Source organism: Xiphophorus couchianus, chromosome 9 (genome assembly GCF_001444195.1).
Source record: "Xiphophorus couchianus chromosome 9, X_couchianus-1.0, whole genome shotgun sequence".
NCBI classification, from domain to species: domain Eukaryota; kingdom Metazoa; phylum Chordata; class Actinopteri; order Cyprinodontiformes; family Poeciliidae; genus Xiphophorus; species Xiphophorus couchianus.
Window position 1 is genome coordinate 27,132,847 of NC_040236.1, and position 27,881 is coordinate 27,160,727.

The window sequence follows — 27,881 nt, forward strand, 5'->3', positions numbered from 1 at the left end:
ACTTTTACTGACTTACTTCTGTTTACATTCTTGTTGACTTTTAGTAACTAACTTACCTTTAATAAATTATTTTTCATATACATATTTACTTAATTGTTTTCTAATCTATTTATCTTCTATCTATCCTACCCACAACTTTTACTTACGGACCTAATTAGTTGTATTTACTTATAATTACTTGTTCACTTATTTATTTATTTTTAGTTACTTTTTACCTTTTTATTTACTGTTAATTGATACTGATTAGTTAATAAGCAAGAAATACAAGTTACATCTATAGATAGTTATAATTCAGTTTATTAATAAATAAATGTATATGTATATTGTATTTAATACAATTTCACAGTACTACAAGTTTTGCTCATGTGTTTGTGATTTATAATGATAATATAATGTCTGAAACAATTACATAAAGACTGTCTGGTGTACTGCTTACAGTCATTGGGCTGCACTGGTTCTTGAAGGGATTTGAGAATCAAGTGGGCATTATATTTTTGTTGTTTATTACACTAACTACAGAAAATAATTTTTGTTTTGTAAATCAAACTGGACAATTTAAAAATTACCTGTGGGATTTTTCCTTTAATAGCTTTGAAAATAGACTCATAGTCTTTGCCTTGTGCGTTGATCAGAGTGGGAATTCCCTGAAAAGAAACACACAGACAGTTTAGTTCAGTAAATAAAATACAGTAACATCATAAAAGAGACAAATTGTGTAATATACCAAGATGAGAAAAAAAAAGCTTTTGGTCTCACTTATAGCATATAAATTTGTTGTTTCTTGACTTACTCCTGTCTTAGTGAAAGTCAAACAGTTAAAACAATCAATTTTATTTAATTTGCTGTTTCTGTTTACGCTCACTGAGTGACTGTAATTAAACTCTGCTGACTCACAGTTCGGGTGATGAGAGGTTTTTCTTGTAAGAAGCGTGTGAGGATCTGTTGCTGGATTCGCGGCAGGTCGTATTCGGATATCGTCTCTTGGCCGCGTCCCAGGCTGTACTGGCAGTTTGACAGAACCAGAGGCAGCAGGTCTTTCTCCACATCGTAGCTGATCACATGCTCATCCATCAGGTCTGCAATAGCAACCTTGTAGCTGTGTTTGATAAATAAAATGTAAATTAAGATGTTCTGCTTCATGTTCTTTGTAAAAAAGAAGAATAAAGCAACAGAAAACAGATAAAACTTGTTCTTTATTAACAAACCTTCAGAGTTTCTTCTGTTTTGTGATTCTGTAAACTTTGTTTTCAGTGTAGCTCTGAAGTATAGTATTAAATAGGTTTTGTACCTGGGTTCTTCTCCAGAGTGGCGGTGCACAGCGTTCACCAGCTCATTCTGCAGGGTCACCAGGTAGCTGACCAGCCCAGTGGCACACAGTCCTGGACCCTGACGCCGGGGAAGGAGGTACTGCAGGGGGATGCTCATGTCCAGATCGGTACTGCAAAATTCCTCTGGGATTTTTAGCTCATCTGTTTTTTAGGAAGACAGGACAGATATATTCATATTATTGATACAACAACACACAACTCGTTTTTTAAAAATGACAATCAATCTAAATCTATTTAAATCTTTAATTTTTTATTTAACTTGAAACATTTTAAGCTGGTGCCTTAATCCAGCAGGCATTGGGAGAGAGGCAGTTACTTACTGGTTGTTACATGTACTCTTAGCAGGTTCCACGTTTGCAAGAATATTTTGATGTGTTTTTCATACCAAGGCCTCATCTGTGAGCCTGAACGATTGGAAAGAATAAAAGTAAGTCACTAAGATTTAAAGATAGCAGCCCAATAAATTACTCCGTAAAACTGAGTATTATCAAAAAATTTTGCTCTATGATATTTAAAATTACCTTTTTGATTTTCTAAGAAATCAGAAATGGAACCAACAATCTGTTCAGAGGCATTCTGGTACTTTTTCACCAAACGGTTCTGCAACGTTACAATATCTGGCAGAAACATAATCTGACGATATTCTTTCTCCTGAAAGAACAAAAAGTGGTTCTAGTTATAACTTTATCCTACATCCTTCGTCATTTCTAATTTTAACCTTAGAACTTGTTCTCAAAATGAATATTTTCATCAGAAGACTGTTTTTCTAATTAATTATTAGACTGCTTTGCACTTTCTCTTTATACCCTTAAAACAAGACATTTGTTTTAAGTGAAAGTTAGTAATCTGCTAGTGGAACTTGTGATTAATATTAAGGAATTATTGACTTAAAACAACCCCCCGTATCTTGCTGAAAAGTTACTTGTAAGTTAGTTTTGTGTGCAAGTCTACTAAAATATTTGCACTAGAAACTAGACCAAAAATACCTGGTAAGATTTTGTGTTTTTGTGGTGTAGCTGACAGATTAAATATTCGTTTCCGGTATAAACTCACTTTCTGTAGGAACTTCCAGAGCAGTGGCAGCTCCTCTTTTAGACCGCTGTACTCTATGATGTGTGAGAGGCTGAGCAATGACAGCCTCTCCCTGCAGCTCCACACTGCTGAACTGTGAACCTCAGATGTTTGCTGCAGCGATGTGAGGAATTTACAATCGTTGCCAAAAGTGATTCTCAGGATGAAGTTTGAAGAAACACGGGAATCATTTGTAATGTGGCCTTTTGCTTCCTGCAGGAGTTGATCAAGAATCTAGACAAAACAAATTATTGTTGTTGTTAAGTTTGTCACAATAATGAAACATCATTGTGGTTGAACATAAATCTGCACGAAAAGGAAAGTGTCAGTCTCTCAAAAGGAAGCAATGATTGATTGATATTTAAAATCCCACCAATAGGATTCCTGTGATTTTAGCTATTCAAAATATGTGGACAAAAGTCTCTCTGTAGATCATAACATTTTTAATATTGCTGTTATAGGATGAACCTTTGAAGTTCAAATTTTCTTCTCTACTTTAGCTGGCCATCTGGATTTTGTGATTTAGTTCAAAAGCTGCATTTTTATGAAGGTAATAAACATTTGTCCCAAATTGATGTATTTCCTTATGTTCAAACTGTTATCAGAATTAGCTTAGGATTACTTTTTCTTAACAATTTTAATGAAATGCTAATTTTTCCATGTGGATTGTTTCAATAAATCCTAAAATAAAGAATCTTTGCCTCCTTCATGATGACTGCAGATTTTACCTCAGTGGAAAGATGTAATTAATTTTGTAGATTAAATTAATGGCACAAATTTATTTTTTCACAGCTCATAATTCTGGTTGGTCTACTGACATCAAAGTCAATTAGCTGATATTTGATTCAGAGTTTAATTGAAAAAGTGAGTAAAAGAGGAGACATTACCTTCAGTTTAGGGGTCATGATGTCTGTAGCCACAGATGTTTCCCAGGTGTTTCTAGATGCTTTTGTAGAAAGTTGAGCATCAATGTTATCTGAGGGAAGTAAAACAGATCAGATTAGTAAAACTTTCAAAACAGAATTGTTTTGTTGAATCATGAAGTGATTCAAACCTGAGAACAAAGACAAAAGAAAATTGTGCACATTGTTTCACAGTACTACAGGTTTTGCTCATGTGTTTGTGATTTATAATGATAATATAATGTCTGAAACAATTACATAAAGACTGTCTGGTGTACTGCTTACAGTCATTGGGCTGCACTGGTTCTTGAAGGGATTTGAGAATCAAGTGGGCAGTGGTAGCAGCATCATCCGCTCCTTTTGCCAGGGCCTGCGTCAGCTGCTCCAGATCCTTCATTATGTGCTGACTGAGAAAAAAATTAACATCTTCCACAGGTGGATGGATGATCTGCTGGATGGACTAGAAACAGAAATTAAAAAGAAAACAAAAAACTGTAAAATGTTTTTTGCTGTTTTGCTGGACATTTTAGCTAAACTAAACTAAACTAAACTAAACTAAATGACTTCAATAGAAGTCAATAAATTAATAAATTACTGGACAGAAAACCCATCGAAACCTTGATACTTTTGCCAACGCTTTTCATAAAGGAAAAACTAAACTCAACCTCATTTCACTGAAAAAAATAAATATACATATATATATATTTATATATATATATAAATAAAATATACTTCCATCGTAGGAACGTAACTCTGCAGTAGCTTAGAGCAGAAGCAATAATTTAATGAGCTGCTATAACCAAGAATAATGCAGGATACTTCAAGCTTTCATAAAGAAAAAACATATTTTCAGTGATCATTCTATAGAAATTTCACTGTAATAATTTTTTCTCTGTTCTCTTATTGTTTTTAGTTTGTCACCTTAGAGATTCAATACGTTAATTTGTCACATGATCAGTTATGCGTGTAAAACTTACAGAAATAATGCAATCCTACGTAGCAGGAAAAGTAACATCTAGTTTCCTACTTGTGGACGGCACTGTGTGAACATTTGTAGGGGTATTTTTCTCTGTCTTACCTCACAGTTCTTCGAAGTGCCAAGCAACATGGCCAAATGTGTAACCAGCCTGACCAGCGTGAATGGAGTCAGAGACATGTTTTTGGTGTCCAGGGCATCTGGGTTGTTTCTTCTCTCAGGGTCTCCAAGGATATGACCAGGTCTTGTATGATCCCTAAAAAAATAAGCATTATCAACCGAAATTTAAGTATATATATTACATATAGATATGAATGGAATACTTTTCCATATTTGACTGTTTTTGTTTTAAAAATATGATGGTTGTCTGTCATTTTGACGGCTTAGAATTTAGACCCCTGACTACTTAGTGTAGCTGTGCAGAAGACATTTTCAACTTTATGCAGAGTAAATCACAGAGGCAACTAAATCAATCCATAAAGAAATCCTCTCTGACATGGACACTGAACTAAATGCATCTTGCTGGGACCTCAGACTGCGTTGAAGAGTTATGAACATTAAGCTTTTGGAGTGTGTCTGATTCTAAAGTGCATTGAAAGGTTTGGCTGAATTGCCTTATAATTCCTGTCTCCACTGTGGCAGCACAGTACAGATTAATGTTTAGACCTACAGCTTATTTTTAGTTATCTAAATAAATAATGACTTTCCTACATGACTACTAATATTTCCAAACATCTTTTAGGCTAATAGATTAACAGGTGTAAATAGTTTGAGGACTTCAGAATTTTTTTGAGATCATCCTGTAACAAAACATATATTGAGTGGGAACTAATCACACTTACTGCTGTAGTTGAACTGGTGTGAATCCTTCCAAGGCTGCATGATTTTCCCCTCCAACCTCCTCGCCACACTCCAAACATTTCCCTCTCTCCATGGGGAGGCCACACTGTAGTAAATAGTACAAAAACGTAAACAAATACTTTCAGCCATTTATTGCTTATCAACACTATGAAAACCAGATAAAAGAACAAAATAAAGAATAAAAATACAGTACAGAAAGGGCAGATATAAACCACATAGTTATAAAAGAACAGCATTATATGACTTACCTCATCAACGAAGCATGGATGATTGTTACGACACACTGTGGTAAACAAAATAAAATAACAAAAACTGCTGTAAAGATCTGCAAAAGAGGGAATTCCTGTCCATAGCAATATTATTAAACGATGAGCTATGCTTCCCAGTTTGATTTTGTTTTTATTTATTTAATCTTAGTGAGATTTTTGTAAATTGATTTTATATCTATATCTATATCTATATCTATATATATATATATATATATATATATCCCAACAAAATAATTTCCAAAGAGGTTAGAAAAAGTATAGTTTATTTCAATCTATTTTTAACTAATGCCAACTCACAAGAAAGATGTAACTTACTCAAAGAGTTCTATTAACATTCAACAAAAAGTACAATAAAAGATGGATACTTACCATACCAGGTGAGTTGACCATAATCTTGTTGGATTGCGGTTTGAGCAATCGCTACCATATCATCAGGCATTGTGGGTATAAAAGCTCCCTATAAGGTGAAGATCAATTAAAGACAAGTTGTAATTATAATCACAATTGTCCTAAATGTCTGACCACTGACAAAAGTTACGTGACTTTACCATTTAGTCAGCTTTTTAAAATTGTTCTAAATAAAATGTTAAAATCCATATAAAGATCATATTTGTGAGACCATCCAAAAAGCAGCAGCAGGCACTATGAGAATAACAAATTCAGGACAAAAAGCAACAAAAAAAGTGAAATACCTGCATGTTATCAGGAAACAAACCAAGCTGTTTGAGTGGCCTGAGCAAATCATTGTTTGTGGTGAGCAGAATGACGGCCAGATGAACGGCCAGCTCGATGGCAACGTTGTCTGCAGGAGTGTGGCCTGACTGAACGGAGAGTCCTCCCAATTTGTTGCTGATCAAGGCGGATGCAAAGTCCCTCATTTCTTTGTCACACAAATAATCTGAGCCTTCGATAAACTCATCAAATGCTTTATATGTCTACCAGAAACAAAAACAAATGTTTAGCATCAGTTCAACACATAAATACAAATTAACCGAATGCCAAAAATGAAACCATGAGGTAAATATTTTTAATGACAAACAAGATAATGTTAATACCAAAATTATCCATGCTCTTGGCAGATTTACATTGAATTTTACACATAGGTGTTTGGATACTAAAACAGAGTTAGTTTTTGTAACTTGAAAAAATGTATTAATTGCATGAATACTTTGGGTGCATATTGGATATCTGAGGACTATTCATACCTCAGCTGTGGGATGGAGACTCACAGTTGGAGATCTGTAAAGAGTGGTAACCTCTCGGAAGAGAGCCAGAAGGACAAACACTGTTCTATTTCTTCGTGTTGCTGTGCATTGCTAAACGAGCAAAGAAAGAAAAGAAACTACATCAAATAATGTAAATTGATTATTTTAAAAACTGAACCATAACCTGGATTTTTCTGAAAAAGGAAATCTCAACAAACATTTGAAGGAAGATGACTGAACATTTAGAAAATAAAAACATACCTCCAATACTTCTTCTATCTGATCAACGTCACCATCCATTAAAGCCTTAGCAACTGCATCTCTAACGGTTTTGTACTCGTCACCGTACATCAGAAACTGGTCCATTAGGCCTCCATCTTCAGTCTGCTTACACAATGAACAGAGTTCAAAATGCATACTGTAAATGTGACTTATTTTGAAATTACACAATCATTGTTTTCATATTACCATAGACAAAAATAAACAGTTCACACTAATACTTTTCAACAAATACCTTGTTGCACCCTATAAGACTGGAGTTATGTTAAGTCATTATATGACATATGGTTTTATATCAATCTTTCTAAGTTGGTAGAAAAGTGCATACCTGTTTTTTGATTTCTTCTGGAAAAAGCCAACTGAACTCTGTTTGTTTAGCCAAAGACTGGACTTGCTCCACACCCTGCAATTCACTGATCTTACGCATCAGGTAAACACGGTACCAATCATTGCCACTCTCCTCACAGAGCCTTATCACCATGTTCTGAAAATCATTTTCTGCATCTGGACCAATTTTGGCTGAAACAATAGTGTGAATTAACAAATGTTTTTTTTTTATTGCTGCAAATAAACTAGATAAACTGCTGGAATTAGTTAAGTTATATATATCTCACCAGAAAGTTTGTCACTGATTAGCTGGGCAGCCATCGTGAGAATCATCCGCAACTCGGCGATGTGCTGCAGGTGTTGAATAGACACCGTCCCTGAAATGGAAGCTGCTTCTCTCAAACAGAAGCCAAGAAACTCTGTTTCTTTTTTGTAAAATTGTGACTCTTCAGTGCTGTTGCTTCCCAGAGACATTTTCTCCCACATGGCGTCCTGCAAAACAATTTCACAAGAATTTTACTTTAATTTCAACCTCAATTTATAATTAACTGATAGACAAAGACTACTAGAAAGTTTTTTCCCCCCCCCCAAGACCATTAAATATTCCAGAAAACAACATTAAGTAATCAGGTCACACTAGTTTATTATTTCATTCCTTATAGAAAAAACTGAAGTTGTAAATTTTTTAACATAACATATTAACTTACAAATTAATACAAGTTATATTAATATAACTTATGTTAAGTTATATTAATCTGTGTACAAGTGTTGTAACTGATAATGTTCTAGGAACTGACCTTCAAACATCAGATTTTTGTAAACATATAAACAACAGGGCATGCATTTCTCTACTGTCACCTAAGGGTACATCTGAGACTTACACAATGTAACATATTGTCATGACTTAAAAAAAATTGGTGGAAAGTCTCAATCTACGGAAGTTTAATCTCAGTTTGCACAAATCCTTTTACAAGGTACCTAATGAAACAAATAGGGATGTTTTTACCTCTAAACAGTTGATGTATAAGGCATAAAGTTCTGATTTATCATCTTCATCCACAAATCTGCTGTCTTCCACTGTTGACAAATGCTGCTGCAAATATTCCTGGACTTCATCAAAGCTGAAACAAATATGCAAATCAATATCTGAATGCAGTTCATAGAAATAGTTGTTAGTGGCAATAGGAAGCTAAAGTTTGTATAAACTTTACTAATCAAAAGGCTTGCTGAAAATAAAGTAACAATCTTTAAAACTTATATTTGCGCACTCTAACAGCTGTCATCTCCCAAACATAAATTCTCTATTACCATATTAATCCAAATAATGTTATTGCAGTAAAACAACATTTAGTTAATGTACCTGAACTTCAGCAGTAGTTTGAGGATTACAGATCGCACAACAGGGTTTTTATCAGGCGACTCGTCAAAAGGTGACAAGTCTTTGGTCTGGACATGTTCATGTTCTGTTTCAAAAAGAAATAACATAAACCCAGTAGGTAACATGACATCTTTATTATAAAATTAGATTTTGATCTATAGCTTAAAACAGGAGATATATAGTCAACATGAACAGCTCTGGTTTGTTACATGTAGATACAGGTGACGGAAAAATAAGAAAAATGCAACAGCTTGTAAAATTATTTCTTGTGGAGAAGTTTCAGAAATGATACCTGTCTCGATCCTCAGGTAAGACAACAGGTGTGTTATTACTTCTTTGCTTGGCGGCTTGTTGTCTTTGAAGCACACAGCAGAAAGCAGATCAATGAAGAAACCATTGCAGTGTCGTCTGAAATCTCCGTTTTTCTTGAGGGAACCCCTGCAAAAACATAATAATCAAGGGTTATCTAAAGACTGTTTCTAGCCTCACTTCAGCTAACCAGGTTTAACTACTTAGATAAAATATAGAAAATTTTGCCAAAACCATTTTTAGGCCCAATATAAACTCTACACTACTTTAACTCTATTTCTTATTAATATAGTGGAACTTGAGCGAGTGAATCACATAATTCAGCACATTATTTGAATTGTACGGCTGAAATAACAGAAGTTCAATATTCAAGATCATTTTGTCCAGAAACTATATTTAAAGAAACAATAAACTTTTTTTACCAAAATATTTTTTTTGAGATTTTCCACATTGAAGATACAATCATGTAACTGTCATGTAATAACTTCTTAGTTATTACATGACATTAATTATTATTTCTCATATCAGAGAAGTGAAAAACAAACAAAGAATAGAAATTTAATTAACAATAAACTTTGAATATTATTTAGTTATTCAAGGGTTTGGTGTTTACCGTATTTCCTCAGAGACACAGAGCTGAAAGTCGTCTGGTAAATCTCCCCTGCAGTTGGGACAGGATGTATTTCCAGCGTTCAGACTTTTTTTTATGCACGTCAAGCAAAACATGTGACCACATGGCAAATCCACAGGCTCCTCAGGCTCTGCCACGCATACCCAACAGTGAACTCCAAACCTTAAGGAAGTTAGGTTAAAGTCAGCTAAATAAAATTGTATGTAATTAATGTGGAGAATATTTGTCACATTTCCCCACCACATATTTTAAATGAATATGAAAGAAGTACTTACTTAAATAGCTTATTAAGTGCTGCTTGTTTACAGGACTTCAGCGTTTTAATCACAGCTTCAAAAGGCCTGTTGACTTTTACATCTGAGTTACTCTCAAGGACCTTTAATGATTAAAAAAAAATTAATACAAAAACAATATCTGCAATTACAGGCGTTTTGACTTTTATTTGCCTATCAAATCAAAATCTTATTTGTATAGCACATTTCAGCAGCAAGGCATTTCAAAGTGCTTTACATCATATCAAACACAGAAACACAATGCAACATAGAATCAACAATCAAAACACGACATTAAGTCAGGTTCCATCAACAAATTTGTAATTGATTACATTTCAAATACAGGTGGGTTTTTAGTCGAGTTTGCATCCATAGAAGGTTTACCTGTTACTGTCAGAGTTCCGGTGTGAGAGCGTGTGCATGAGAGTGTGAGTGCGAGTGTTGCATCTTCTTTCAGCGAGGATCTTCGTGAGGAGTCTGTGGAGCCAGCGCAGGTGAAGCTGATCTGTCTCATCAGCGTGCTGGAATATAGGAGCGGCAGAACCCTTCAGTCTTCGCTAGATGGTTAACGCATACCGGTAGTCACTCTGGCCTCACCTGTTGATCTTGTTTCTAGAACTTTGTTGTGCAACTCGTAGCGACTAGCTCTCTGTGTCCTGTTCGTTTGTTTAAAGAATTTTTTGTCTTCTCTTTTCAAGAACTTGCCGAGAATACCTGCCTGCTCCGCCGTTTCCACCGACCCCCTCTCGCTCCAACCACCCGCGATTCCGCCTCGCACCCGCCCTAGGCACCGTAGCACTCCCTCGCACCGGACCCTGGCACCTCACCCCCACGCTCTGAAAGATTCACGCCAAATGTAAGAAAGTTCCTGATTCTTCCTCCACACTCTCTCACTCCGAGCCCATTATAATTCAGCTCTCGTTTCAGGCCACCTGGTCGGGCGACCCTCGCCCTCCTGCCGAAGTCCAGAGAACTGAATATAATTTGTCCTGTTGTAAATAAATCACTTACCTTTTCCATCCAGCGTGTGGTTTCTGCATGTGGGTCCGCAAACTAAATCAAACCATGACAGAACCATCTAGCCAGTCAGACCCAGCAGAACCACCACATAACACCAGTCTGGATCACGCACTCATCGCTCGCCACGATTCCATGCTCAACGCACTAGTTGATCAACAACGAAGTACTAACCAGCGATTGGAGCAATTATCTGATATTCTCACAGCCCTGCACCAAAGAATTGTTCCAGCAGACCCGCCACCAGTCGCTGCTCCGCCCGCCTCCTTTCAGACTGGCGTCTCCGCTGCTCCGGAACGAGCGCCCCCCGCTTCGGCTAGTCTCAGAGAGGTTTCACCGCCCATGCCAGAACCATATACAGGTGAGATCGACAGATGCAGGGGATTTTTGCTACAGTGCTCCTTAGTATTTTCTTCCTCACCTCAGAGTTTTCAGACTGACGGTGCTAAGATTTCTTTTGTGGTGGGGAACCTCAGAGGAAGAGCACTAAAGTGGGCAGAGGCTAGGTCAGCCCAGCACAATCTTTTTCACCGAACCTATGATTCGTTTGTACTAGAGTTTACACAGACTTTTGATTATTCCGAGTCACCGGCTGACATTTCTCGCAGTTTATTGAGTTTAAAGCAGGGTAATCAATCTGTAGCTGACTTTGCTATTGATTTTAGAACCCTGGCCGCGGCTTCCACATGGAACGCTGGGGCATTAACAGGGGCGTTCCTTCAGGCTCTAAACGAAGATCTGAAGGATGAACTGGCCCTCAGGGATGAACCCGGTTCCTTGGAAGAACTCGTTGCCTTGGCAATTCGGATCGACAATAGAATCCGAGACAGGGCCCGGGCCAAGAAGGAGCCGAGTTTTGCCCCAAGAAGGACCGACTTCAATCCTATCCCAGCCAATCAGACCGGAGAAGAACCTATGCAGATAGGGAGGACCAGACTCCCGCCTGAGGAGCGCCAACGTCGCTTAAGGTCTGGAGCCTGCCTATACTGTGGCCAGGTCGGGCATTATGTTGCTAACTGCCCGAGTCTGTTAAAAGCCAGAGCCCGCCACTAGCTACGGGAACGGTGGTGGGTGGCTCAAAAACTATATCCCGTTTCACGCTACCTTGTTCATTACTCACTGCCAACCGGTCCTTTCAGACTTTTGTTTTTGTGGACTCAGGTTGTGAGCAGAACCTTGTCGATAATAACCTGGTTGATCAACTACAATTACCCACTGTTCTCCTTCCAGCTCCAGTTCCGGTCGTGGCCCTGGATGGGAAGGCTCTACCTGCCATCACACATCGAACAACTCCTATTGAACTGTTAGTTTCAGGAAATCACCGGGAGACCATTACCTTTTTTGTGTTCCCTACCCCTCAGTCTCCAGTGGTTTTGGGTTATCCCTGGTTGCTCCGTCACAATCCACACCTCAATTGGAGGACTGGTCGGATAGAGTCTTGGAGCAATTACTGTTTATCTACATGTCTTCAATCTGCTCAACCTCCAGCTGTCTCAAGGTCTACAGAGGAACCCGCTCCAGCCGACTTGGCCAGAGTACCGTCGGATTACCACGACCTTCACCAGGTATTCAGTAAGTCTAAAGCTCTCTCTCTTCCACCTCACCGTCCGTACGATTGTGCTATAGATCTACTTCCAGGAGCCCCATTACCCACCAGCCGATTGTACAATATATCTAAACCGGAACGAGAGAGCATGGAGAAATACATCAGCGAGTCCCTGGCTGCTGGATTAATCCGGTCATCCACCTCACCTGTAGGAGCGGGGTTCTTCTTTGTAGGTAAGAAAGATGGGACACTTCGACCATGCATTGACTATCGGGCCCTAAACCAGATTACCGTGAAGAACAAATATCCCCTACCATTACTCGCTTCAGCATTTGAACTCGTTCAGGGAGCCACCGTATTTACTAAGCTGGACCTCCGCAACGCATATCATCTGGTCAGAATGCGAGAGGGGGACGAGTGGAAGACAGCTTTCAGGACACCACTCGGTCACTTTGAATATTTGGTGATGCCATTTGGTCTTACGAATGCTCCTGCAGTATTTCAGTCTCTAGTCAATGATGTTCTCCGGGATTATTTAAATCAGTTTGTTTTCGTTTATTTAGACGACATCCTTATTTTTTCAAGAACCCTTGCCGAACACAAGAGACATGTACGCCTAGTTTTGGAACGACTGTTGGAGAACCAACTGTTCGTCAAGACAGAGAAATGTGAGTTTCACGTCTCATCTGTCGCCTTTTTGGGTTTTGTGTTGGGGAGCGGGCAGGTGAAGACGGATCCGGCCAAGGTCCAAGCAGTCTTAGATTGGCCCACGCCCACTTCACGAAAGGAGCTACAACGCTTTCTGGGCTTTGCAAATTTCTATCGCCGTTTTATTAGGAACTATAGCCAGACAGTTCTTCCCTTGACCAGCCTTACCTCCTCCAAGGCTAGTTTTTGTTGGCCGCCGGCAGCAGAGCAAAGTTTTCTTGAGCTTAAGAGAAAGTTTGCTGCAGCGCCCATCCTCATGCAGCCTGATCCGTTGAAACAGTTTGTAGTTGAGGTGGACGCATCTGACACTGGGGCAGGGGCTGTCCTGTCACAGATTTCATGCAGTGATGATAAGTTGCATCAATGTGCCTTCTTCTCTCGCCGTTTTTCCCCTGCCGAACGCAACTACGACGTCGGTGATGGAGAGTTTTTAGCCATCAAACTGGCTTTTGAGGAATGGCATCACTGGTTGGAGGGGGCCGAGCACCCGATTGTTGTATGGACTGATCATAAGAACCTGGCCTACCTCCAACAGGCCAGGAGACTTAACCCCAGACAGTCTCGCTGGTCCCTTTTCTTCTCCCGGTTTAATTTTACCATCTCTTACAGACCGGGATCCAAGAACACTAAGCCTGACGCACTATCCAGACAGTTTTCCTTGGAACAAGAGACTCCACCCGCAACCATCGTTCCACCTACCTGTGTTGTTGGCGCCCTTTCCTGGGGGATCAGGGAAGAAGTACTGGCGGCGCAACAGTCGGAACCCGGTCCAGCCACTAGACCGCCTAACCGGCTGTACGTTCCATCGACCGTCAGGGCTCGCCTCATCCATTGGGCCCACACTGCAAAGTTCTCATGCCATCCTGGAGTGAGTAGGACTATTTCCTTGATCAGGCGGCACTTTTGGTGGCCATCCTTGTACAAGGATGTCAAGGACTATGTGCTAGCCTGTCCGAATTGTGCTCGCAATAAAACTGGTAATCAGCACCCCAGTGGCCTACTACAACCTCTCCCTGTTCCCAAACGCCCATGGTCTCACATTGCACTGGACTTTGTTACTGGGTTACCGCCTTCAAAGGGCTTCACTACTATATTGTCTATCATAGACCGTTTCTCTAAGGCCTGTCATTTGGTTCCACTACGCAAACTGCCCACTGCTATGCAGACAGCCCATCTCCTCACTAAACATGTTTTTCGTCTGCACGGCATACCCTCAGAGATCCTATCGGACAGAGGTCCTCAGTTTGTGTCCAAAGTATGGAAAGAGTTCGGAGGCGCTCTAGGAGCTAAGGTGACTCTCAGCTCGGGGTTCCACCCCCAAACCAACGGCCAAACTGAGCGACTGAACCAGGAGTTGGAGGCGACCCTCCGATGTCTCTGTTCCTCGCACCCCTCCTCCTGGAGTACACACCTGCCATGGGTGGAGTATGCCCACAACTCTCACACTTCTGCTGCCACAGGTCTGTCTCCATTTGAATCATCTCTCGGTTACCAGCCTCCCCTGTTCCCATCGGACGACCAGCAGGCATCTGTCACCTCGGTCCAGCATCACCTCCGCCGCTGCAGGCACATCTGGACGCAGACCATAGCCGCCCTCAACCGGACGGCAGAGGGTAATCGGAGATGGGCGGACCGAAAGAGACGGCCAGCGCCATTGTACTCACCGGGGCAGAAGGTTTGGCTCTCCACTCGAGATATCAACCTTAAGTCTTCTAACCGCAAATTGTCTCCCCGCTTCATTGGTCCTTTTGAGATCACTTCTGTCCACAGCCCCTCCGCGGTTCGTCTCCGGCTTCCTGTGGGGTTAAAGATCCACCCTGTTTTCCATGTTTCCCTCATCAAGCCAGTCCGTTCTAGTTCCCTTTGCCCTCCTTCCGAGCCCCCGCCGCCCGCCCGGGATATAGATGGTCATCCGGCATACGACGTTTCGGCTATCCTGGATGTTCGCCGACGTGGGCGAGGGGTTCAGTATCTGGTGGACTGGCGGGGTTATGATCCTGAGGAGCGGTCATGGGTTCCCCGTTCCTTTATTTTGGATCCCGAACTTATTAGGGAGTTCGAGGCATCTCGTGGCTCGTCATCTTCCCGACCGCCGGGTGGCGGTCTTTGAAGGGGGGGTAGTGTCAGAGTTCCGGTGTGAGAGCGTGTGCATGAGAGTGTGAGTGCGAGTGTTGCATCTTCTTTCAGCGAGGATCTTCGTGAGGAGTCTGTGGAGCCAGCGCAGGTGAAGCTGATCTGTCTCATCAGCGTGCTGGAATATAGGAGCGGCAGAACCCTTCAGTCTTCGCTAGATGGTTAACGCATACCGGTAGTCACTCTGGCCTCACCTGTTGATCTTGTTTCTAGAACTTTGTTGTGCAACTCGTAGCGACTAGCTCTCTGTGTCCTGTTCGTTTGTTTAAAGAATTTTTTGTCTTCTCTTTTCAAGAACTTGCCGAGAATACCTGCCTGCTCCGCCGTTTCCACCGACCCCCTCTCGCTCCAACCACCCGCGATTCCGCCTCGCACCCGCCCTAGGCACCGTAGCACTCCCTCGCACCGGACCCTGGCACCTCACCCCCACGCTCTGAAAGATTCACGCCAAATGTAAGAAAGTTCCTGATTCTTCCTCCACACTCTCTCACTCCGAGCCCATTATAATTCAGCTCTCGTTTCAGGCCACCTGGTCGGGCGACCCTCGCCCTCCTGCCGAAGTCCAGAGAACTGAATATAATTTGTCCTGTTGTAAATAAATCACTTACCTTTTCCATCCAGCGTGTGGTTTCTGCATGTGGGTCCGCAAACTAAATCAAACCATGACAGTTACACTCCTACTGTGTTATATGGAACAAAATACCTATTGCTATTTTTATTCCCACTCACGCTCACAATCACACAGTTTAAAACGATGTAGACAGCATTTTAATGGGCTTCTGGCACAAGGCTCCGTACACCTCTTTCATGGAATTTTGAGCAGGGACTCCGCCGTCCCTCACGGATTTTTGTGCAATTCTATGGTACCTGTTAGTGTCTAGAATTTACAGGGTTTCCATTACGCGCAGTGACCCTTAGTCACTCGCCATTTTTCTTCCGGCATGAAGAAAAAAAAACAACAATAATTGCTCAGGTAATTTATCAGAAATATTTATATTAAGAAACAAATGATTCCAACTATAGATGAATAAAAAGAATGAATACACTAAATGTCATACTTCTAATTAACTTTGAGAGTCACCAAGCATCTACTCACCTTGCTCAAGGTATTCATGTGCTCCATGGCCAGTTCCTTGAGCTGAAGGTCTTCACTTTTAAAACCCAGCAGCAGATGTTCCACAAAGAGCGAGAGGATGTGAATACGTTTCCAGCCGTTACTAAAAAACAGAAAATATTCGGCATAGTACAAAAACAGATACATTTATTTGTCTGGTTCACATAAGTTCCTCTTGAAGAATAATACTTTTATATCAACTGATTTGTGCACATTCCAGGACTTGTTTATACTTGTTAATAAATGTTTATAAATGGTCAATGGCCCCTAAAACACATGAAAATTAGCAATATTGTGATAATATACAAGCATATGGATGGATTTTTAAAAACTGATTAACTTTGATGCAATAATATATAAAACGGCCTGGATTATTATCTATGCCAGACCACAAGGTTGTGTTGTCAGCTTACTACACAGAATTCACTTCAAACTAACTAGTTTTTAAAAATTGTATAATAGTGACCTGCTGTGTGACAAACTGAATTCGCTCTGATGTTTTTCAGATATTGCTCTTCCTAAGCATACATGTAAACAGTGCCAGACATTTTAGCTGCAACACTTATTTCTACTATGACCATGGTATGCAGTCTTTTTTGACACAAGATTTTACTATTCTAACCTAGTGTAGTTGGACTTAACTTATGTAATTTGATCCACTTGAATGAGAATACTGTGAAGTGTTTCCCTAACTTGTTTGTTCTCTTACTATGGAGACTGAAAAACTGCATAGTCTACAGTCTTTGCTGCTCTTTGAAATTCCATTTTTGTTTTTTGACTTATGGATAATTTAACTTTTATTACCAGTTCTGTGGAAGAGATTCATACCTGATAAGATGGAGTTCTCCCTTGCATCGATCTCCATACTGACGGAGACTATGTTGAGAGAAAATCAGCTCCATAGACACCTGAAGCCTCTTCACCTGCCTCATCCATTGTCGGCAGAGGGCATCAGAGTCTAAATTTTGGCGTCCCAGCTTCTCCACACAAGCCTTTGCTGCAAAAACATCTAAAACCTAAAAAAACATCAAAAATGTTGAAGTCACTCAGTACTTTATTTTATTACATTCTTCATGCATTTTGAATTCATTCATTTAACTCACTAAGCCTCCGTGTGTGTAGCACAAAGCAGAGAAAATAAAATAGCCTTAAGTTTTTGTATAGACAATGTTTCCCTTATCTTGCATTAACAGCTATTAAATTTATAGAATGGGGGTTGGACCTTCTTAGCTCAAATTAAAATACTTTTACCATTTCAGGACAGTTTCTTCTGCGTTGGTCTCTTCGCAAAGGTGAAACAATTTCAGGTTGAAGAGAAATAATCCGTGAGAGGTTCTGAAGGCGCTTTCGGTAGGAAAAGAAGGCAAAGTGGATGTGAAGGAGAGTCGGTTTATTTTCATCTTGTTTTAGTCTCTGCACTTCATCAATGCAACTGGACAGAGCTTGAAACAAGAGCTGAGGAGAAAATGCACAAGTGGATTTATAATGATTTTATTTAACTGTAAATAAATAAAGTGACACAAGAATGTAAAAAAAATCTCAATACATTTGGTTTAATTTTTGGGCAATGTTGTTGTAATGATTTAAAAAAAAATCTTACTATGAACTGGATGCATTTAATGACCATTTTCAATATTACTCAATAAATGACCTTTTAACAGAAATCACTCATTCACAACATTTAACAAGGTATTTTCTTTTTAAAGACTAAAACACAGAGGGAGCTTCATCAGGACAACATGGGGTTTGTTAACTTTTCTGAAAGATCTGAGCATTGGATGGAAATTTCCATTAATATAAATATAACCACATATGAATGTAGTAAGTTTGGACCTTTATTTACCCTTACCTCTAATTGATCATCTGATGCCACTTTTATGGTCATAGAAACAAAGTCCTGAAGGTATCTCTCAAAAAGGTCGTTCTTCAGTCGCTCATTCACATTTTCAGCCATGTACTTGCCAAATGATGTATTCAAGAACAACTCATGGAAATACTGAAATGAATTACCTGAAAGAAAAATTTTAAAATATAAATTTTTTAAAGGTTAGTCTGAAAAGAAAGATTTCAGTGTTTCAATATCATGACTTGAAAAGAGCAAAATGTTTTTTTATATGACCATTTTCATAAAGTTTATTTACTTTGATGTCTAAATGATTGCATCATGAGCTCATCCAGGAAGTCTTTGATACACCAGCTGAAGGGCATGCGGCAGCGCATGGTGTTCCCACCTACGTTGTGGCTTTGCACAACTAGCATCCTGAAAGTCAGAGAAACAAAACAGCTATTTTTTTAAAGGTCACAATACCGTTTGAATTAATGTAAAGGTTTACACATTCAGCTTAATTGTTTGGAGGAGATAACTGCATTCTGCATTCTTTTTTTTTCTTCTCTCCCCTCCAGGGGGTCTTTTGTGGGCTCTAGTGTCCCTTATATGAAAGTAGGTTGACAGGAAAGGGGGAGGGGAGAAGACATGCAGCAAATATCGCTGAGTCTGGGAATCGAACCCGCGACGGCCGCGTTGAGGACTCCAAATGTGGGTCGCGCTGTCCCCCCTACGCCAGCGGTCCCCAACCTTTTTAGTCGCACGGACCGGTCAGCCCTTCGCAATTTTGCTGCGGGGGGGGCGTAAGTATCTTGTCCGATGCTGTTGTTCGGGAGGGACGGGGGTGCGCCGCAGTACTCCGATGTTGTTTTGTTACTCATTCTGCTGCAAGTTGGCTCAATTTTGACTCGCAAGACGTAACCGGTAAAATCTGGTTTAGGATTTTCAAAATGAAAGATCCGGAAGTAGTTCATTATTTCTTGCGCGGCCCGGTGGTTGGGGACCACTGCCCTAAGCCGCCACAGCACTCCCACTAACTGCATTCTTTACAGTAAACTATGAACAGGACATAAAAAATTCTTTTGAATTGTTAGTTGTCCAAGTAAGTAAGAAAGGTCTCCAAGTTGGTTTTAATTTATGCAGGATTGGTACATGGCACTATTAGACAAAGCACATTTATTTTTACATTACCAGTATGAAATGGCAAATGGGCTAAATGACCAGCAGCAAGAACCAATGCTGTGATTGGGTAGAAGTCAGCCCGCCTCAGAGTGAGGTAGCACAGGTCTGCATTGAATGGTTTTTGTATAAATGCAAGCCAGCCTGCCGAGTTCGAGGAAGAAATGTAGTGATGGCATATGGTTTGTGCGACAAGCTGTCCACAGGACTTAAAAATGCAAGCAAGACTCATTTTCAATGAGAAGAGTAAGCATTTAAGCATTTGCTTGGCAATAAACAGAATTGCTACACTGAGTTTGCTTTGAAAAGACTGGAAAATGTTGACTTTCAACAAAGGCTTTATGTGTAGTGGTGAGATCAATGCAGCACAATACATCCTGTTGTCCTAAATTGGCATCTTTAATTTTAATTTTACTGTATCCACTTGTAATTTATGAAAGAGATAGCACAAAAGGTAACAAGTTTTAGTGATTTTGTTATTAAAATATTTTGTGAAAGAGGCTTAAAAAAGCAGTCAAAATAACTTTAATCTAAAACAATTCTGTCTGAACAGCATCTTTTGTCAAGCTCCGAGTTTGAAGGATATTATCTGAACAAAATCAAAATTACTTACTTGATCTCTTTTACATAGGGAACACTGAGCATTTCTTTGCTGCCAAAAATATGAAACCATAGGTTCCTCATCTCCTCCCCTTCATCCACCAGCAGGTCTAAATTGCAATCTTTGTCAATGACTGAAACCAAGTTGGCTAGAAGTGGAGTCACGACTGCTTGTATTTTCCTCCACAGTGTGTGTCTGTAAGAAGTAATTATGTCAGCAGAAACCCACTTAACCCCTGGTGTCACAAACAACAAAATATTTTCTGAATGCAACATGTCATTATAAACTAAATTTATTACTGACTGGTGGCCTATTGACTCCTTTGAAAGAAGACACCATAACTGTAATATAAGAAACCAATAGAATAACTGAGAGGCTTACACAAATGTTCCTCCCTCTTGAAGGGCACCGACATTAGAAGCTTGATTTAGGACCCAGTCTTTTGGCTGACTGAGGATGTTAGCCTCATACTCTTTCAACAAGGAGTAGAGATGCTTCCTCACATGATCTGCAAATATACCTAAAAAGCAAAAATATTTTTCTCACATCTTTTAAGGACAATATAATTTCTGTTTTACAAACGGTTACCCATTTTTCAAATCAAATCAAATCAAATTTTATTTGTATAGAACCTTTCAGCAACAAGGCATTTCAAAGTGCTTTACATAAAAATGTTCATCATAAAAACAGAAGTTATAGAACACACAGTCAACAACATTACATGTTGCACATCAGATTATTGATTAATGTTTCATGATTAGATTTAGAACTCTAAACAGCTGAGTTTTTAGTCTAGATTTAAAGGAACTCAGTGTTTCAGCTGTTTTGCAGTTTTGTGGAAGTTGGTTCCAGATTTGTGGTGCATAGAAGCTGAACACTGCTTCTCCATCTTTGTTTCTGGAGAAGCAACAGAACCAGAAAACCAGGAAGGTTGATACAACAACAGCAGATCTTTAATGTATTGTGGTGCTAAGCCGTTCACTGATTTATAAACTAACAACAGAATTTTAAAGTCTATTCTCTGAGCTACAGGGAGCCAGTGTAGGGACTTTAAAACTGGTGTGATGTGCTCTAACTTCCTGGTTTTAGTGAGAATGCGAGCAGCAACGTTCTGGATCAGTTGCAGCTGGAGGATTGATTTTTTGGGCAGACCTGTGAAGACGCTGTTTACTTGTGTAAGTAATCAATGCGACTAAAGATAAACGCATAGATGAGTTTCTCTGGATCCTGCTGAGACATTAGTCCTCTAATCCTGGAAATGTTCTTCAGGTGATAGAAGGCCAACTTTGTAACTCTTGATACAGTAAGAGTATTATTGTTGGCTAATTTGGAACATATCCCTTGTAAAATAAACATCTAATCAAACTGGGACTTTCTGCTTAGAGACAAGGGGTAAATGGACTGAATTTATGTATCACTTTTTTACTCATACTGACCAGTCAAAGCGAATTACACTACAACCACTTTCACCCAATCACACTCACAAACGCACGCACATTCCTACAACAAAACGCAGCTCAATAGGCAGCTTGCAGTTAAGTGCCTTGTCCACAGGTGCATTGACAAATGACAGGCACCCCCAACTCTTCAATTACAAGACATAATACCGCAGATACTGATATTTTCCATGATTTAAATACCTTGGACCAGGAGATTTTATAACTGGCCAACATCAGTAAAGATTTGTACTTACTTTAAGCGAAAATGTATTATTTTTAATAATGGGTAGAAGTAAAAACAATAAAAAACCATGACTATTTCCAAAAGAGTTTCTTACTTTCCTCCAGAAGTGTTAGCAAGTTCTCAACTCTCTTTGTGCTCAGCTCCCCACTGTCAACAACATCTCGAAGCATCCCCACGGCAGTCTGAACACAGGTCTTCACTAGATCCGTTGTATCAAAAACATCTCCCATTGCCTGAACAAAAAAAGTTTAAAACCAGTAAACTATTTTTATTGGATAGTTTTTAAATACTAAAAGTACAGAATTAAGTAACAATGAGAATTTTTTTTTTTATTTGTAGTGCTCTTTTCATATTCTGAAGGGCTACAGTAATAATAGTATAACGAGTAGAAGTATAAATGTATGAATGAAGTGAATGAAGAAATGTCAGGCAGGTTAAATTATTTACTTATAACTTACCTTAAATTTACTATTCAGAGTTCAAATAATTTAAGTCTTTGTGAGTTGCTATTTTTTTTTTTTTTTGTTTGTCTCATCCTCCTGTTATACAACTTCAACCTCTCTCAGATTAGTACAGTGTTTATTTGCTATGTAAACTGACTTTCATCTTGACCATTCTTCCAAATTTGTGCAAGACTGGAGAATTTCACTTACCGCATTGTTGTCATTTTGGGGTTGTCCAAACTGATCTTCAGTCTTCATGGCTGGATGAAAGAAAATAAGAGGTGTATTTATTAGGCTAAAATAAACTGTATAATACTTAGCTAAGTAATAGTAATATAACTTACCCTCAGGTGGGTCTTCAAAGAGATCACTAATGCGCAGATTTTTCAAGGAATGAACATCAGAAACAAACTCGCTTGATCTTCTGAGATCATCAATGTGAACGGATTTCCAAGGACCTAAAAATAACGTCTTCCAATTAGTATATTTACAGTATTTTTTCATTTCTTTTTGAATAGTATTACATGCAAATTTATTGTACAAAATGTGCTTTGAAAAATTTTGTAACAGTGTTTTAGTGTGTTTTGGGGGAGGCAGCTTATAAAATTGTTGATGACATGAAATAGTTCATAATTGTGTATGAGACCACGACTAACTGCCTTGAAATCCAATATAGGAGGTCCCCCCTTCCATTCGAGAAAGTTTTGTGACAAAGTACACAAATGTGTTTGTGTCATCAGTCCTGAGGCCCTTTTTTATTTCATTGATGCAGGAGTACCTGAGAAGTGCAAAGATTATTTACAAGTGTAACAAAAAAGCAAAAAAATATGATGTGATTGTGGGATGTCTTCACTTACTTGGCTGAGGAGAGAATATTTCGTTTTTGAAAGTCATCATCAAACTCAGTTTGGACAATGAGCACATTGTTCTTTTGTGCTGAGCAAAGAAATTCCCTAATGCCAAGATATTTTTATAATGGATGTTATAGCATATAGTACAATTTATAAAGATCACTTGACAATTTTTCCATAAAAGTTTTAAAAAAAACTTTTTTTACTCTTATTATACTTTCTACTCAATGGATCTACTTGTTTTGTTGAATAAAAGTTTGCATCTAAGATGATTAAAAGATACACACCTGATTGTTTTGAGGAAAGAGTATTCTGTTTCAAATTGCAGCAGAAATAGCAGCTTGACAGCATCACATTTTATCTCATTTTGGAGTTGTTCAGCATCTGCTGCAGTTAGCAGCCTGGAAAATGTTGTCACCTAAAATAAATAGAAAATGAAAGCAATAGCAATTATGTAATTAACTTTATTGGCTGTGAAAAATATGTGAAATGTAAAAAGAATAATTTCAAATGTTACAACATTATAGATATTGAATTAAAACTTCATATTAGTACCATTTTGTAAGAGGAGATTTCAAATTTTTTGCTACACCCCAGATTACCCTCAATAAAACAATTTATCATTGACAATAAAATTATTTACTTGATGTAAATATCTGGAAAATAAACAAGTTGAACTAATTGACCAAAACTACAAGTGCACACAAGGCATGATACATCTTCTCCATTATTCAACAAGCTAGATGTGCCTCTAATGACTTTGGGAAGAGGTGCCCAAGGCGGTCCTCGAGGGCCGGCATCTTGCATGTTTTAGTTCTTTCCCTGGTGGTAGTAACAACCTTTTCATCATGTCAATGTTCTTCTTAGATCTTCTAATGAGCCATCATTTGATCCAGGTGCGTTAAACCCAGGAGAGAAACATGCAGGATGCCGGTCCTCGAGAACCAACTTTGGACACCACTGATCTAATGTCAATAAAAAAACTCATGGCTCTACACTTTTGAAAGCCTTATAGCAAAAAGCCCGTAAGGTCTCAAAAGGCTGAAGTAAGGTTGAGGATAATGTAGATACACAAAGAAATGCAAATTTTGATTCAAAGTTAGAATGAACTACGACACAAATAAAATTTTATGAAATTGAAGAAAAACCTTACCTCAGTGAATGACACTTGTGAATGTTCAGACCTCTGTTTTATGTGATATGCAATGTAGTCTCCCAGAGACCTGTGCTTGTCCTCTTTGACATATTCCTTCATCCAATGGTCTCTTTCATCATCAGGGAGTTTAGATTTGTCCAAACGAACAACTGAGTCTGGGGTTGCGCAGTTGAGCATAACAGTTTTGACTTTATTCAGAGTGACTTGATCATCTGGTTCAATGTCTTTATTCTTGGTTACTTGAAGGACAACAGAGGAGCATGTGTCTGAATGGTAGCCAATGAAAACATCTCCTGGAATGTATGTCTTGGTTGTGGAGAAGTCAAGTTCTATTGAGACAAATTTGCTAACCCAGGTCTGTATTTGTTCTGCAATGTCCCGCTGTTCCATTTTGAGGACAGTGTTGATGTCCAGGCAGTGTTTCTCCAGTCGGTTAATGAGTGGAATTGGAAACTGCTCATAAACAACTTCCTTTTCTTCAATGACAATGAGCCTGAACTTTGGATGAACTCTGCATTTCACACGATGCGTCCCTAATCCAAGGTCAACGTACTTCTGACCCCCTAGGGTCACATAGTACTGGTTGAGTGCATCATACAGACTTTCATACAGATTCTGTAGGTTCAGAAGAACAACTGTCTGTCCGGTCTCCATGCAAACTTTTACACGATTGATGTTTCTACAAATCTGCATGTACTCCTGGTCCTTTGGGAAGCTGGACCCAAAGATGATCTCTGGATGGACTTGACGAGACAAAAATATCTGTTGAAGTATCTGGAGTGCTGCATAGTTTTTAGTAAGGATTAAAAGATACCGATTTTCCTCCATTTGGCAAGCTGGGAAAATACTTTCTTCGATCATGTTAATGGTACTGGTGTTTGTACTGGAAAAGTCAGCCTGGAGTTCTCCGGAGAAAATGTCAATCACCTTAACATCATCTTTTCCACTGAAGTTTCTCAGAACTGCTCCAGCGATTTGATCGACAGTGGGACACTCATTTGAGATCTTTGTGATGGAAAATACCGTCTTTATAAGACTATAAAAATCCCGTAGACCAAAAAAGCCTTTGCCCTCTTTGCATACTGTTATATATGCTTTTGCAAAGGGCTGAAAGAGATGCTTTATCTTCTCAAGGATGTTTCTTTCAGATGCACAAATTCCTTCAGCACTTTTGATGAGTTCTGTCTCGCTTAAATCTCCACGGGACACAAAAATCCCACGATTCATTTTGGCAGGGTCCAATGCCCAGTTGGAAATCCCAATAAAACCAACCCTCTGATGAGGCTGTGGCTTTTCATCAACACATCCTTCTTCCAGTAATGGGTGTAGTGTTTTCAATGGCATTTTCGGGGAATCCTCAGCTAACCCTATTTCATCAAGAACGACCACAGAGATGTATTCATCCAGATTTTTGCTCTCTTGAAATCGGGCACATTGTTTAAACGTATGGATGATTCCTTCAGGGGTTGAATGGGGACTGCACTGGAAAGACACCAGATGTATCTGCTTAAGTCTCTTAAACAGGTCTGAGTGTGATGTGGGGCCTTGCATAGCATCTGCAACCAGGGTTTTAGATAGTGATTTGGAGCTCCCTGGTTTCCCAACAATGAATAAGGGGATTCTTAGCTCAACACAAAGGACCATCATAAAGAAGTTCTCTTTCAAAGCTTCATTTCTGGCTATTGTCTTTCCCAAGGGTACACCACTTAGTAGAAGCTCCTGCATGTGTTGGATTTCCTGCTGTATTCTCTGTGGTTTGTACTCAGGTGTAAGAAGTTGACCAATAATTTTCTGATACTGGTCTTTGCTCTCCAAGCAGGACTGATAGCAAACTCCGGTTGCCATCAAGAGTGACCAGGTCACTCTGTCACTAGCAGGAGAAAAGTTTGGTTTGTTTCTCCATTTAGTTTGTCGCGGCATTGAATCTTTGAGATTTTTGACAAACATGCAGTGATTCTTGTAGAACCACACAAATACCTGCATGCAACGTTCAACATCTCTCAGACTGACAAAACTACATTCATCCTTCTTCTCCCTCATGAATTGTTGTGATGATGATAACATGTTACATATCATTGGAATGTGCCGTTCCTCAATCTCATTGGCTTTTACCTGCCTTTGCACGATTTGTTTGATATACATTTGTTCTGCTGAATCACTGAGTTGCCCAAAATCCCACACAAGAGGCATCAAGCTAGGTGGTAACACATGGACACGATACACAAGCTGGCGAAGAGGAATGGAGCCCAACTTTTCTTGTGTTTCTTGAGCATGGACTCTGTAGCCCAATCCTGATGCCTCAAGCCTCTCAATCATTTCAGGTGTATGTTTTCTGTATGGGTTGCATGCAGCAATAATCTGTAGCCCTGTCTGAGTGCTAAGGCTTTTTCCCTGAACTGAATGATCACAAATGATTTCTTTGATGCTGCTTATGGCTTCTGTGGTGTTTGCCTCATCAAAGAAAAGAACTGAGTCAAATTCATGATTCTCTTTGTTGGTTTTTGCAAGAGCTTCTGCTTCAACCACTTTATCATGAATTATTCTAGACGTTGTCCCTCCATGAACCTTGACCAGTTTCATGTTCTCTGCTGCCGCTCCACATCTTCGCAGTTCACACATGAACTTTATGAGTCTTGTCTTACCACATCCTGTCTCACCCATTATTATAACTGGGATGCCACACCTAAATCGCATGTGTATTGCCATCATTTTGAGGATATTGTCTGTGGTCAGTTCGTAAGTTTCATCAGGATCAGTTGGCCATTTGATCCCAAGTACACTACACAGATGCTCAATCTTGTCTGCTCTAGGCAGCTGATCAAAATCCACATTAAAAGGGACTCTTTGATGAATTAGCCCCCTGTACAGCTCTTGAGTCATGATGTTTTCCTTTATTACTTTTCCTGTTGACGGATTTATAGCATCAACTCCTCTCTGGTCATTAAGTCTCAGATGAAATCCAATGAACGTCATGGATGTGTGGTCATCATTAAAAAATATGTATGGATGAGGTTCAGCTTCCCACCTTTTTCGAATGAGGAATGGAGCCAAATCTTTTTCATTTACTCCAGTCAGGTCAGTTTGTTTTTTTCCAAGGCTCTCATCAGTGATACATAATGACGGTGTTGCAAAGTCTTTGGACATCAAGATCATAAACTCAACCACAAAGTTTTTGAACCCTTGAAGAGTGTCTCCAACGAACTCAACATTGCAGAAGACTGAATTTTCACAGGCTTGCAACTGAAGATTAAGAAACGAGACAAAGTGACAAAGTTCTGCCCATGAAGGATCCAGGACACCACAGTAGAACAAGAATATCTGAAGACAACATGAATGAGAGCCTTCAATTCCCTTGTAAGTAAACTTATCAAGATTCTCACTTTTGTGAAAACGTGTGAGATATTGGTATGGTCTCTGAAAAGCTTCACTCCCAAAACACTCATCATCCATAAGAGGGTCATCGTTGTCAGTGGAAAAATTTTCCTCCTTTTGCTTTTCCAATGTCATGACTTCTTTAGGAGGCTGACAAAACACTTTTGGGAAAACGTCAGGGATTGCAAAGTTTTCCTTTTGTCCCTAAAGGTACAGAAACAAAAGGACTTAAGTGAACATCAATTCAAATACTTTCATTCAGTGAATTACATAAGTTACAATAGCTATGTTTCACTCTTCTTAAAGCTAACACTTCCAAATACAGCAGCTACTAAACAGTTGAAACCAAATATGATCATATACTGTTTAAAAACATATTTTTTTACTTAGTTTTTGACATGAAAGCAAATTAAACTTTCTATTTTGGGTAAATGTAGTAGACAGG

General features: G+C 39.3%; 1 protein-coding gene across 1 annotated transcript in view; it reads right to left on the minus strand.

Moving 5' to 3' along the window:
- LOC114150702 (E3 ubiquitin-protein ligase rnf213-alpha-like) overlaps nucleotides 1-27,881 on the minus strand; it is a 59,461-nt gene that overhangs the window by 3,760 nt on the left and 27,820 nt on the right. Inside the window, 36 exon segments of the mRNA XM_028027307.1 lie at nucleotides 567-644; nucleotides 895-1,096; nucleotides 1,289-1,469; nucleotides 1,649-1,732; nucleotides 1,850-1,979; nucleotides 2,382-2,633; nucleotides 3,287-3,375; nucleotides 3,587-3,761; nucleotides 4,380-4,533; nucleotides 5,120-5,223; nucleotides 5,387-5,421; nucleotides 5,777-5,864; nucleotides 6,100-6,342; nucleotides 6,613-6,723; nucleotides 6,874-6,996; nucleotides 7,220-7,410; nucleotides 7,506-7,710; nucleotides 8,225-8,339; nucleotides 8,579-8,681; nucleotides 8,889-9,034; nucleotides 9,519-9,698; nucleotides 9,812-9,912; nucleotides 16,309-16,429; nucleotides 17,155-17,342; nucleotides 17,578-17,781; nucleotides 18,176-18,336; nucleotides 18,468-18,586; nucleotides 19,944-20,126; nucleotides 20,313-20,451; nucleotides 21,709-21,847; nucleotides 22,268-22,317; nucleotides 22,402-22,515; nucleotides 22,714-22,835; nucleotides 22,915-23,010; nucleotides 23,196-23,326; nucleotides 24,062-27,640. Of these exon segments, the coding sequence (XP_027883108.1) occupies nucleotides 567-644; nucleotides 895-1,096; nucleotides 1,289-1,469; nucleotides 1,649-1,732; nucleotides 1,850-1,979; nucleotides 2,382-2,633; nucleotides 3,287-3,375; nucleotides 3,587-3,761; nucleotides 4,380-4,533; nucleotides 5,120-5,223; nucleotides 5,387-5,421; nucleotides 5,777-5,864; nucleotides 6,100-6,342; nucleotides 6,613-6,723; nucleotides 6,874-6,996; nucleotides 7,220-7,410; nucleotides 7,506-7,710; nucleotides 8,225-8,339; nucleotides 8,579-8,681; nucleotides 8,889-9,034; nucleotides 9,519-9,698; nucleotides 9,812-9,912; nucleotides 16,309-16,429; nucleotides 17,155-17,342; nucleotides 17,578-17,781; nucleotides 18,176-18,336; nucleotides 18,468-18,586; nucleotides 19,944-20,126; nucleotides 20,313-20,451; nucleotides 21,709-21,847; nucleotides 22,268-22,317; nucleotides 22,402-22,515; nucleotides 22,714-22,835; nucleotides 22,915-23,010; nucleotides 23,196-23,326; nucleotides 24,062-27,640 (8,436 nt within the window).